This window comes from Gekko japonicus, unplaced genomic scaffold, assembly GCF_001447785.1.
Source record: "Gekko japonicus isolate JY-2015 unplaced genomic scaffold, Gekko_japonicus_V1.1 scaffold4107, whole genome shotgun sequence".
Taxonomy (NCBI): domain Eukaryota; kingdom Metazoa; phylum Chordata; class Lepidosauria; order Squamata; family Gekkonidae; genus Gekko; species Gekko japonicus.
The window spans coordinates 37,580-50,063 of record NW_015170396.1 but is presented as its reverse complement, the minus strand read 5'-3'; the positions used below and the strand labels follow the sequence as shown (position 1 = coordinate 50,063).

General features: G+C 41.3%; 1 protein-coding gene across 4 annotated transcripts in view; it reads left to right on the top strand.

Moving 5' to 3' along the window:
• The window catches only part of SNX9 (sorting nexin 9), a 70,748-nt gene that overhangs the window by 39,404 nt on the left and 18,860 nt on the right, over positions 1 to 12,484 (top strand). The window contains exons 5-10 of one of the 4 annotated variants that reach the window (XM_015418280.1): positions 1,908 to 1,991; positions 8,764 to 8,914; positions 9,385 to 9,535; positions 10,651 to 10,735; positions 11,406 to 11,531; positions 11,737 to 11,854. In XM_015418280.1, the coding sequence (XP_015273766.1) occupies positions 1,908 to 1,991; positions 8,764 to 8,914; positions 9,385 to 9,535; positions 10,651 to 10,735; positions 11,406 to 11,531; positions 11,737 to 11,854 (715 nt within the window). Of the gene's footprint in view, positions 1 to 1,907; positions 1,992 to 8,763; positions 8,915 to 9,381; positions 9,536 to 10,650; positions 10,736 to 11,405; positions 11,532 to 11,736; positions 11,855 to 12,484 lie in introns of all 4 variants that reach the window. The other 3 variants (XM_015418279.1, XM_015418282.1, XM_015418281.1) reach the window with 3 other exon arrangements.

Here is a 12,484-nt window from a genome sequence, read left to right as displayed (position 1 = left end):
CTTGTCATTTTTGTGCTCAATTTTGCATTAACTTCTTCAACAGAATACCATAATGCACTGGCGTAACTACCCATATGCAGACGTAATGAACTCCTCTTGTATCCTAGCAAAACATAAGCTTTCACAATCTCAGTTTGTCATTCTTTTAGCAGAGTGAATGTATGAAGTGCATATCTTGTAAAATGTGCCTGGAGTGGGGACAAACCCATAGTGGTGGGTGGGAAGAAGGACAACACAGACCCATCATGCTGGGAGGAATTGGCCCACAACTATATTGATTACAGTTTCCTCAGATTTTGGCTCAGCATAGGCTGGGGACAGTGGGTGCGGTTGACATCCCAACTGCTGTCAGCACCTTCCCCAACCAGCCTGTTGTGGTAACTAAGGGCAGAGAGCTGCTGGTGTTAGGGCTAAAAGTGGCAGAAACTGCAATTCCTAGCCATCACCATCCTCCCGGGGGCCGTGGCCAGCCCTGAGGTTGGCTGTCTCATGCCCCGCCCCCTGAGCCCCTTAAGGCAACTCCCCTTTGGTCATGCAGGAACCCTGGCCTGCACTATGTTCTTTAACTGATGTTTCAATGCCAGCAATGACAGTTTTGCTCTTTATGGTACAGTCAAGGATACACAGTATATGTACACTTTCTTTTCTATGGGAAAGGCAAAAACCACAGAGCCTGTCAGAGGCAGTCATGGCCCTGGGTAAAATTCCTTTCTGGCTGTGTTAACCAGTGGCCCCTTGGAGTCATAGCAAATGATGATAGGGTTGCCAAGTGTATTTTCGCCGGGAGGGGGGGGGCTCCCGGCCGGCATCTTGTGTGCGCGCGTCACCCGTAAGTGACTGGAGGACGCCAGGCACACTGGGGGCGGGGCCACGGGCATACAAGGGAAAACCATAGAGTTTTCCCTTGTATGGCCGTGGCCCCGCCCCCAGCTTGCCCGCGTCACTTCCGGGTGACGCGCACGTTGGGGTGGAGTTCCCCCCAGGGCCCGATCCGGTGACGCTGGGGAACGGGCCTCTGGCGCCCCCCAGGGGGACTTGGGATCCCTAAATGATGGATAGCACACAGAACATAAATTCTGAAAGCATAGGATGGGAAGGTGGGTCTTCGCTGAGAGAGAGTTCCAGAATGGCACATCACTGTCAACCAGCTCCTTTCAACCCACGCCGTGGACCATAGGGAAACCTGGACTCCAGTTTGCTCTCCCCACTCTCCACTGGGCCAGCTCCTTGGAGGCAGGCTATTGGAAGCTGCTTGATAGCTACCTGGCTTAGAGCAAAGCCTGACCCATCCCCCCAGAGTCATCCTTGCTTACCCCCACCCCAGTCACAAATGGACGTCCTAGCCAAATGGCTGAGAACCTGTTCTCTAACAATACAGTAATGCCTCTCTTGAGGAATAGTGACACTAGAGGAATTTACTAGTGTGTGCAATAGAAACAAGCATTGAATTTTGAACTTTCTTGAATTGTGTGATACTTGCGTAGTGAAAACCACAAATGAGGTTAATTGATGAGCTGATTAAATGTATGCTAGGATGTGTGTTTAGTGGGATGATGACTGATAGAACACATTGATTGTCTTTTATGGCTGTATTCCTTGTGGTTGTTTGCATGGTTTACCGTTCCAACTTACTTTGTTGAAAGTCTTCTGCTTTTATTTTAACATCTAGGATATAAACTTGAAAGTGTAACTTGATTGTGCTGTGAGGGCAAAATCGTGGCATCCTCAGAAAAGAGCTTCTGCTTGCATGCATGCGGCATTCTGCTACTGAGAATCCTATAGCATGCGTACATTTTGGTCATCTGCTTTGCTCAGAAGAAACTTTCTGTGCTGTAGGCCTCACAGGCCTCAACCAGGTTCTCCTGATAATTTCTTCCTTCCTTCATAGAATGCTTTTTATTTTTAAGGTGAATTCTCTGACATCTACCACTCATACAGATATTTTGGAAATCTTTACTCAGTCCTCTCCTTCAACTCCTCCTACTGGAAAGGTAAAAATGTTTTAGAAAAAAATTACTACAAGGATAAAAAAATAATCAAAACAAAAATAATTCAGACAATTTGATCACTTCCCACACATTATCATTTTTATCATTAAGGAGTACTTGATAAAGTCAAGTTTATAATACAATAAAGGTACAGCTGGAAGATTTTAAATAATAGGTCCTCTCTTCCTGCATAAGCTAGCATTTAAAGAAATGTATGCATTCTTAGTATTTTTATTAAAATACACAGAATCAATTAGAGAGATTCTTTTTTCTGGGCTATGAAAAAGTTATTTGCAAGATTTAAACACATTTTTATTTTCTTTCTATAGATAGTAGGAGATACTATTGTAAATGTGTACGGAAGGCTAGACTTTGAAGTGAACCTGTGAGGTACTGATGGATTATCCTTTTCTGTCGTAGTATGTGAAAGTTCTGCTTAGCTGGGAAGTCCCATGAATTAATCAGGCTGGTACCAAGTTGCCTTTCTCTGTTGTTTCAAGATTATTGCTTTCTGCCTAGCTATGTGGCTTTTGCTTTTTTTTTTTTTTTAGATTATCAGTTTCTGTTTCGTATATGAGTGAATTGTTCATATATTCCTTGCTCGCCTTGTGTAGAAAACTGTTTCACTCTGGCCTTGGGACATTGGAAAGCTATTGCAAATGGAGTACATGATCCCAGGTTTGATGGATCATGGTCTGATGTTGTTAGGGCTGCCAAGTGGGGGCGGGTAAACCCCCGCTTTGGAGGCCCGATTTCCGCCGCCACGGAATCGGGCCCCGGGGGGAACCCCGCCCCTCGAAGCGGAAATGACGCAACCACGTAGAGCACGTTGGGGGCGTGGCCCCAATCGTTGGAGGGAAAACTCTATGGTTTTCCCTCCAACGATTGGGGCCATGCCCCCAATGTGCTCTATGTCATGCGTCACTTCCTGTGACGTTCTGGCGGCGCGCACGCACGCACATATCTCGGCAGCTCCCGGACAGAGAGAATGCTCCTCCGCCGGTGAGTGAAGAACGACTTGGCAACCCTAGCTGTTGTAAGGCGTTTTCATATTCTCATCCAGTGCAATACTAAGCTAGTTTGAACCTACTGTCTGGAGCTGGATTGCAAGAGAGATACAGATGAATGTACAATGAGACTTTCTGGTGTATCTAATCCAGAATCCTGATTTTAAGTCACAGCTAGATGCCTCTAGGAAACTCCACAAGCATGAATACAAGGGAAGTTTCTCCCCTTGCAGTTTTTACTTATAGGTATGCTACTTGTGATCATGGAGATTCCATTTAGCTATTATGGCTTGTAAATGATGTGTTCCCCACTGAATTTGTTTTATTATTTATTTTTCTATTTTCTACCCTGGCCGAAGCAGGCTCAGGGCAGCTTACATAAAAACAGATAAATTACATTAAAACATAAGTTACAATTAAAACAATTCTAAAACCATAATAAAGTGCTAGTAGTTGTCGTTGTTCGTATGATGGTAGCAGCCATTATTCAGAGTTCTCAGCTTGCAGTCAGCTCACAGTGTTCATTTTGATTGTCCTTGCAGTGCTGGCTGTTCTTTAGGCTGTTGGTGGCAATTTCTGGAATCCAGGGCCCTCTCACATTCAACCATCCGATGTCTTAATTAATTTTAAAGCCACCTACGTTTGTGGTCATCACAACAGCCTGTGGCAGTGAGTGAACCTAGTAGTGCCCAGATTGACATACTACTTTATACTTGTAAGGGGGTAGGATATTCATATGAGGAGGGACATCTATGAAATGAAGCTTTGCCCCCGTTGTATTCTCAATAGTAAAATGTTTACTGAAACATGTCAGTGTAATAAAATATAGGGGTGTTTGTCCTGCCACTGTTGCACTAAGATACACTTAAAGGATCTATCAATATAAATCTGATGTCCTAGCAAGAGAAAAAATACGTGACACCTAAAGAATTTGTGCTTGGAAGGAGATGAATCTACTTGATAGATCTACTTAGAAATGAAAAGGATCAGGAAAGAAATGGGCAGGTGGGGGGGATGGTTTCGTTCTGATTTATTTTTCTTTGAACACTTTTTCCAGCAAAAAAAGTTTGGGAGACCACTGAAAAATAATCCCAATGAAATATTTTCTCTATAATGCTTCTTAAGACTGGGCTTTTTGGACTCCTAATGTATAGCATGAGGAAGTCTGAGGACTTGAAAAAATTGAGACATTTGGGGGAGCACTGAAGAAAGTCCTATAAAATACTTTCTCAAAGTGTGAAAGCCCTTGGCTTACAAAGCATTCCATTCATTCCAAATATGGAGCATGAAAAAGTTCTCAGACTTTCTCAATTTTCCCCAGTTTTTATAATTTTAAATTCAATAAATGCCAACTAGTACAATTTTATATCCTATGTTATTAATAATGCATTTAATGTTAAATCAGTAAAAGAGGTTTTGGCTGGGTAGGGAAACGTTGCATATATTTCAGTTTCCCCAAAAATTTCCATTTCCCCCCTGAAAATAGAATCATAGAGTTTGAAGGGATCTCCAGGGTCATCTAGTCTGACCCCCTGCCTAATGCAGGAAATTCACAAAAATGTACCCCACCCCACCCCCAGTGACCCCTGTTCTATGCCCAGAAGAGGGGGGGGGAATCTTCCAGGATCCCTGGCTAAACTGTCCTGAAGAACAATAGCTTCCTGACTTCCAAAGTGGAGATCGGCATTTCCATGAGCATGTAAGAAAGGGCCACAGTGGGTGAAAAAATTTCCCTGCCCCCCCCTAATGTTAGCTGGGTTTTTGTGGGTCTATGGGTCAGGTTAGAAGTGGGGTGCCTTTGCTGTTGGGACTATCCAAGAGTAAAAGGCAGCGCCTCTGGCAAAACTAATGCCTGTTCAGATGTTATGGAATTTGCTTGCTTCCCAGAGATTTTCACTGTATTCCATCATGTTGTTTTGACCTGGTAGCTAATTCTTATTCCATAGGGATTTTGGAGACCAGGTGAATTTTGATACATTGAGGCATAACAGATTTTTGTTTTGGGGTTGTTTTTTTTGCTTTCTGTTAGTAGGGCTTTCTGCTAACACTGGGTTATTTTTTTTTTTGGGGGGGGGGGGGGGGTGTGGCTTATTATTCTCATTCATACTTCTGTTGTAAGCGTTTTGTACCACTGAAACAAAAAGCTCACTTATAAACAATGTATTAAACATTGTTTGAGATGTTCTGCAAATGATAGAATTCAGCAGACCATTGGAGTAATGTGTAGAGTGCTGATTGTCTATGTAAACCATTATATTCAGTGCCAGAATATGCTTTGTTCATGCAGTAATTCCAAGAAATGCATTTTTTTAAAATTGAATGTATGTCTGACTGCCAGAACTGAAAGCTGGCTGATCTAACTTGCGGGTGAAAGTAGACACTCCTACAGCTGCAGCAATTTTGGGGGGGAACCTAATATATTCAGCTGTTTGCAGTATCTAGTAGGTAAAACAGAAAGAAGCATTAGCCTAGGTCACTGGATTCCAAAGTGGGCAATTCCACCCCCTCGGGGGCGCTGGAACGATCCAGGTGCATCCACAAACTTCATCTTTTTGTCCACTTCTTGAAGGTAGATGTCCACGGGGGCGCTGAGTATTTTTTTTTTCTGAAAAGGGGGCGGTAGGCCAAATAAGTTTGGGAACCTCCTCTGCCTAGGTCTAACAGTCTCTTGTTTAAATAAAGTACCTGTTCTACATTTAGGCTGTGAAAGTATACTTGAGCTTATGCCCCACTGAAGTGAGCAGGACTTGCTTCCAAGTAAATATACCTAGGATCATGCAGTTAGTATCTCAGTTACTATTCTATGTTGTGCATTATAGATAGTTAGAAGGATAAAACAATCACTAATGTACCTTTATGTTGCATTAAGTACCGAGAGTAATTGCTTTTGTTTAGACTATTTCTCTAAAAACTAAAACTGATCCCAGCAGTATAGGAAGTCAAGCTTGTGCATTAATTTCTTCTCATACTTTAAAGAGAAATTTATGGATAATTTTGTGGGTAATTTTTTTGGAAGATGGATTTATTGGTCAAGATCTCCTCTCCACCTTACATTGGCAATGTGGGAATCATGGCTACATGGCACCTTCCCCCACTGGTCAGTTAATGTAAGTAGTTTTACTACATGCTAGAGACCTCACATTGTGGCTCTTCCCGATGACAGAGTAGCTTCAGTCTCCTTAGGGGTGACGCCTCAGTGTGAGCTGTTCCCCTTTGCTGTGAAGAGGAGGAGGTATGCTGCAGCATGTCATGGACTGCCAGCATTAACACAAGGAGAGGGCCTGTCCTCTGAATGGTTGCAAGGATACTGCACATGGCTTGTCTCCGTACTACACCTACTTTCTTGCCCTGCCTACATTTCATGAACGCCAAATATTGTGCTTGGAATAAATTATGTGCATAGAAAGATATACTATTTCTAGCTAGAAATAGTATATCTTTCATTGTTAAAAATGGAAAGACACATAGCAACCACAGTCCTAAGATAAGCATACTGTGACGACCTCTTATCTGGGGAGGTCTAGTTTTACTTTAAACGTGTTCTTATGTTTTATTTTACTTTGGGTATCCGGCTGCCACCAGGAAAATTTTAAGGCTTTCCAAACCTTTTTCTATAATATTTCTCACTGGGTAGGTATACCGAGGGTCTGGGCTTTCATGAAGGTCTATGTGGTCTGAGGAAGGACTCTTTACTGAGCTGGTATACTTGAAGGAAATAGAATTTATTTAAAGAAAGCATAAATACGAAGTTAAACAATGTAAACAGTACTGGGAATGATTTGAACAAATGCTTGGTGTCTCTCACAAGCTTCTCCTTTACTGACAGGGAGGTTTCAAGCAACTTTGTAACACTTTTCACTGTACTTTTTCCTAGACTCTCAGCTTTTAATTGTAACTCCTATAACACAGAACTAAATGTCACTCTTTTCACACACAGAATCAAATCCTTCCCACACAGGGATGTCTCCTTCCACTCAGAGACAGAAGTTAACTGACTTTCTGCTTCTCTCACAGAAATCAGAACTCCAACTGCTTAACTGAACATCAACTGTCTGCCTAACTGTCTAAACTCTAACAGTCACTCCTGATAGACATTCAAATCATCCACACAGCATCCATTCCAAAACCCCTCCCCCTCTCTGTCACTCACCAATCACACCACTTGCCTGTTTCAACCACACTAGACTTTCACACAGCAAGGTAAACCAAGCTTTTAAACACACACACACAAATAAACATGAAATCCTTACACATACATATAAAGGGTTTTGTCTAGCGGGCATATCTCTTAGTTGCACATTATTTTCTAAGCTACAAGTATGGACAGCTTCAAAAGGGAATTAGATAAGCATATGGAGCAGAGGTCCATCAGTGGCTATTAGCCACAAGGTATAGATAGGGGCTCTGGGGCAAGTGATGCTCTGTCTTCTTGGTGCTAGGGGGGGTCAACAGTGGAAGGGCTTCTAATGTCCTGGCCCCACTGGTGGACCTCCTGATGGCACTGGTATTTCTGGCCACTGTGTGACACAGAGCGTTGGACTGGATGGGCCTTTGGCCTGATCCAAGATTGGCGTCTCTTATGTTCTTATGTAACTGAAAAGGTACCAGACTTAATTATTTTAAAATATGCCTAAGGAAAGACTTGCAAGTTAATAAAGTGCAAAATATCTAAACACATAACTAATCATATTTAAGTTAAACAGTACATAACAGGTATTTATAAACTCATCTGTCTTCCAACGATTCAAATGCTGGTCCAAATGAATGGCGCCTAAAAAGTCACAGAATTTCTATGCATACATAGAATGACAGAGTAGCTTCAGTCTCCTCAGGGGTGACACCTCAGCGTGAGCTGTTCCCCTTTGCTGTGAAGAGGAGGGAAGTTGAGCAAAAACATGTGAATGAGATGGGGAAGAAAAACTCCCAATAGCAACAAGATTATAAATCTATGGTCACAGAATGTGAGTTGTATGTAGCAGTATAAAGATATATGTGCACACACACAAAATCATGAAGTGGTAACCACTTACTTAACAAGCTTGGGCTATGTCTGTCTCAGCCATACGAGTCTGAAGTAGAAAGAAGCCAGCGTTATGTGACATTCCATCCCTTGTGTGATTTCACTTGTTCTGTGCTTTTAGCTAGATTTGATCCATGACCTGTACTGTTAGGTGTTTAAAATGGATATTCTTAGAATTTTCTAGTTACCATCGTATCTTAGAGTAGATGCATACCAGATGTCACCTTTTTACATTATGTAGAAATATTGGAGTGAGTCAGTTAAGCAGAGTATTGGGCTTCCCTGATTCACACCAAAATTTAATGTACTTGCACAACAGGTAGAAATCTGATATTTGGTACACATGCAACCCTTCACATTCTGTTAGTAGAAGAGTCTGAAAAGTTTTGTTTTTAAAACTGCTATCAAAACCTGGAACAGGAAGTCTACCTCATTGTAGTCTAATATTTCAATGCTATTGGGGCAAGATGTTAAGATGAGGGACTTTCCCCCCTTAACAGAATTAAACCAGCCTCTGATCAAAGGGGTGGGGGGGTGTATTTCTCCATTGGCAGCTAGGAAATATTTCTTGCAACTGACCTGCAATTGAGCTCTTCCTCCATTGGTAATTAGTTATACAGCCCATTTTGCTGATGGGTTGCTGTTAACAAATTTAAAAATCCTCAACTGGAGTAGTGATCAGGTATATATGATGTCTCCTAAAAGGACGGGTGTTTTCCTCTTTCCCCCCCTCCCCCTGTTAACATAGGCTAGCAGTGCAAATGACCCTTGGACAAGTTGGGACAATGCAACAACTGGCGACGGCTGGGCAGTGAAACCTGAAACTAGGCCAAAAAACAGTTCTTCCAACAACTGGGATCCTGCAGCATTTGGTCATCCACAGGCTTATCAAGGTCCAGGTCAGCTAAACGTTTCTGTCACTAGTCAGGATTGGGGGAGGGGGGAGCAGTAGGACTCAAACATAATTTAAGAGAACGACTTTGACACATTTCATAATTCTGCTAAAAGCAGCATCATATTCTTAATGTACATCCCATTAATAATGCACATTCCATTTATTAGAGCCAGACATTCAAAGATGAGAGTATATTTCTCTGTGTTCAGATAATATACACTTTTTGTATTTCAGAATGCTGTTTGTTTTGGCATCTCTGTGTGAATAGTGCATTAGGGCACCCTAATTAGGGACTCTTGCAACAGGGCGAGGTCATTGAATTGGATGCCTTCTGAAGTATTTGGCTCATTAAAACAAGTAATTTTTTTAAAGAGTTCTTAGTCTTGGAAGGATTTTTAATAGAATGTAAGTTTATTTGGTGTGTATAGTGCACTTTTGAAAATAATGCCGTCAAAATGCTCTCTCCTTTAGCAGCTGTTGATGATGATGACTGGGACGATGACTGGGATGACCCCAAATCTACACCTGCTTCCTACCTTGGTTATAAAGACACAGAGACTTCAGATCCAGCAGGGCTTCAGCGTGGGAATAGTCGTGGAGCTGCTATGAAAATACCACTTAACAAGTAAAGCTCACGGCACTCAGCGGGGTGAGGGTGGAGAATAGAGGTGGTGGTAGGGAAATGTGAACACCATTATGATTTGAATGAGAGATCGTTGTGCTCAGCAGTGTATATGCCATTAGTTCTATAAAGTATCCAGTAGGTCTGTTATGAAAATGTCAGCAATTCAGTTATCTTTTAGTGAAAGAAAAAAAAGTAGATAAATGAGCCTTTCTCTCAAACTCCAGTCCAAAAAATGAATTCCAAATGTACATACATGTGTAATCTAGGATGTGGTAACTTCATCTCTTGCCTTGAAAAGACTGTGCAATTGCCATGTTAGCTGCAATTTGACAGTGCTTTTTGTACACAATTTTCCATGGCGACAACACAGGCTAAAATCCATATTCCTCTGAATAGCGCAGAAGGGCTGTAGATCTTTTTAATGGTTCGGTTGTATAGCTTGCTAATATTTTTTCCGGTGGGCTTCTGTTACCTGCTGTTTTCTTAATAGGACAGCACTGGTAGAGAAATGTGTGACTAGCTCAGCTTGCCCAGTGGTGACTTGTATGTTTCTTTCCCCCCCCCCCCCCCTTTTTCTTTTTGGTCCCAGCAGCAGCCTTCATTAATCCAGTTATCCAGCACTACTCAAAGAACTACTTTTTAAGTTCTAGAAAGTTAAAAGTAATTCCCATGGTGATCAAGGGTATGTGTGGGTTGTTCAGTAGTAGGAAGCAAGGCTTCTGAGATGATGATCCACTTTTGGTACATGTTAATAAGGCACGTTAATAAGGTGTCTGAAATGTGACTTCAGGAAACTGTAGCTTTCAGTTTATCAACTGACAGAGGAGAATTCAGAGGCTTTTTAGATGATGTTATTGTGGCAGTTGGTACTAAGTGTTCCTCTGCACTCTTTGTTCTGATTGGCTTAGTTTGTCCAATGAAAGAGCTGTAAGCGCAGCTTCATGCGTTGCTAATGTAAATGTTAGTCAGCAACTAGATCATTTTGGCATTATTAGCTTAATAATTGCTGCATTTAGCTTTTCAAGCACCAAGTGCCTTTGAGATATGGCTGGCAGTTCTGAATCTGACAGAGATCCTCTGAAAAAAGGATTCAGTCACTTTGTCTTTTTGATCAGATTTCCTGGATTTGCAAAACCTGGAGTGGAACAGTATCTGTTGGCAAAGCAGCTAGTAAAACCCAAAGAGAAAATTCCTATAATTGTAAGTTGTATTTTTTAAATGTTTGTAGCAATTGCTTGAGACATTGGTATAGGTGTTTTAATAAAATTCACTACACTTGGGCTTTATTTAAACGCTTAGAGTAAGCACTGTTTGAATACAAGACCCACTGGGTCTTGTGTATGCCATGTAACCTACCTGACCATTGGCTCAGCTGGGGCCTGTAGTATCTCAGCTACTCCACTGGGTCTTGTGTATGCCATGTAACCTGACCATTGGCTCAGCTGGGGCCTGTGGTATCTCAGCTACACATACTAGACATAGTTAACACCTTTTAACTGTGATCATGGTCTAAATCCATATAGCACAATTAGGGCACTCTTAGTTTTATTTATTTTGCTCCCTGACCTGTCCTTTCTTCTGTCCTTTACCCTGACTGTATGTTACAGTGTCAGTTAAAATTAATTTACATACTGCTAATTATAGTAGATTCATAAATGGATAATAGCAGCCACTAAAGACCCTAAATGCTGTGAGTTCTACTTGGCTGCTAAGTCATGGTATCCTGTCAGATGTTGACACAAGTACTAATAATTTGCAGCTGACCTACCAACTCGGAGGATCTAAATGCATAGTCTAGGTAAGGTATTATTTATTTAAACCTTGTGTAGCATGTTTAGAGTTCATAATTTTTTTGCGTGTGTTTCCATAGATTGGAGATTATGGTCCAATGTGGATTTATCCTACCTCTACGTTTGACTGTGTTGTGGCTGATCCCAAAAAAGGTTCTAAAATGTATGGTCTCAAGAGCTACATAGAATATCAGCTTACATGTACAGTAAGTGCATACCAAAACTTTGCCATAGGTGATGTCTCAGATATCCTTTTTGCACCTTAAGGTTTATTGACGCATAAGCCTATGTGGGTTAGAATAGTTTTTATGAGAATCCATTGAGCAGTTAAATAACTACAGTATTGGTAGCAGCCAGTAAATGTATTGCAGAGAACTCATAAGGAAGATCTTTTTCTGCCTGTTTTTACAGAACACTAATCGATCTGTCAACCACAGATATAAACACTTTGACTGGCTATATGAGCGTCTTTTGATTAAGTTTGGATCAGCCATTCCAATTCCATCTCTTCCAGACAAACAAGTTACTGGTAACTATTCTTAAAAGTGATTTTTCTTGATGCCTTTGGGACTTTTATTTTTCTTGAAAGGTGTTCCTTAATGCCTTTGGGACTTAATTGGGACTATTATTTTTGGGGAATTAGTAAAAGTGGCTTCTTTGGAAATAAAAATGTTTTAAACATAAATTTGACTCTTGCCATATTATCAGCTTTTAATAGCTTGGATTAACAGGAGAGGGGTAAAATTTGAGAGAAAGAGATTTCAAAGGAAAGAACCCATAACAAAGAGTATAGTGTTGCTAGTTTGTTCAAAAGTAAATGAATATAGTGCAGGCTTTTACTCTGCCTCTTATGGTATGTTTCCTGAAAAGCAGGCATTTTAATATTTGTTTATAAAGCATTGTGACAGTTAAATAAAGGACAGAATTCAAGCAGATCTTTTCATTGTGTACTTGGTTAGGCTTTTTAGTGTAATTGCTATCGGGTTTTTAGAGTTTTGATACATTTTTTAGAAAGTTGGGACAGCACTTTTGTTTTAATTAATTGGCACCTCTTTCCAGTTGTTCCACCACCCTACCCCCTCAAACCATGATCTTCTAAGCAGTTAGGCAGGCAGCCAGCCATGTAGCGCTGTGTACTGCTAAAACTGCACCAGCGTTC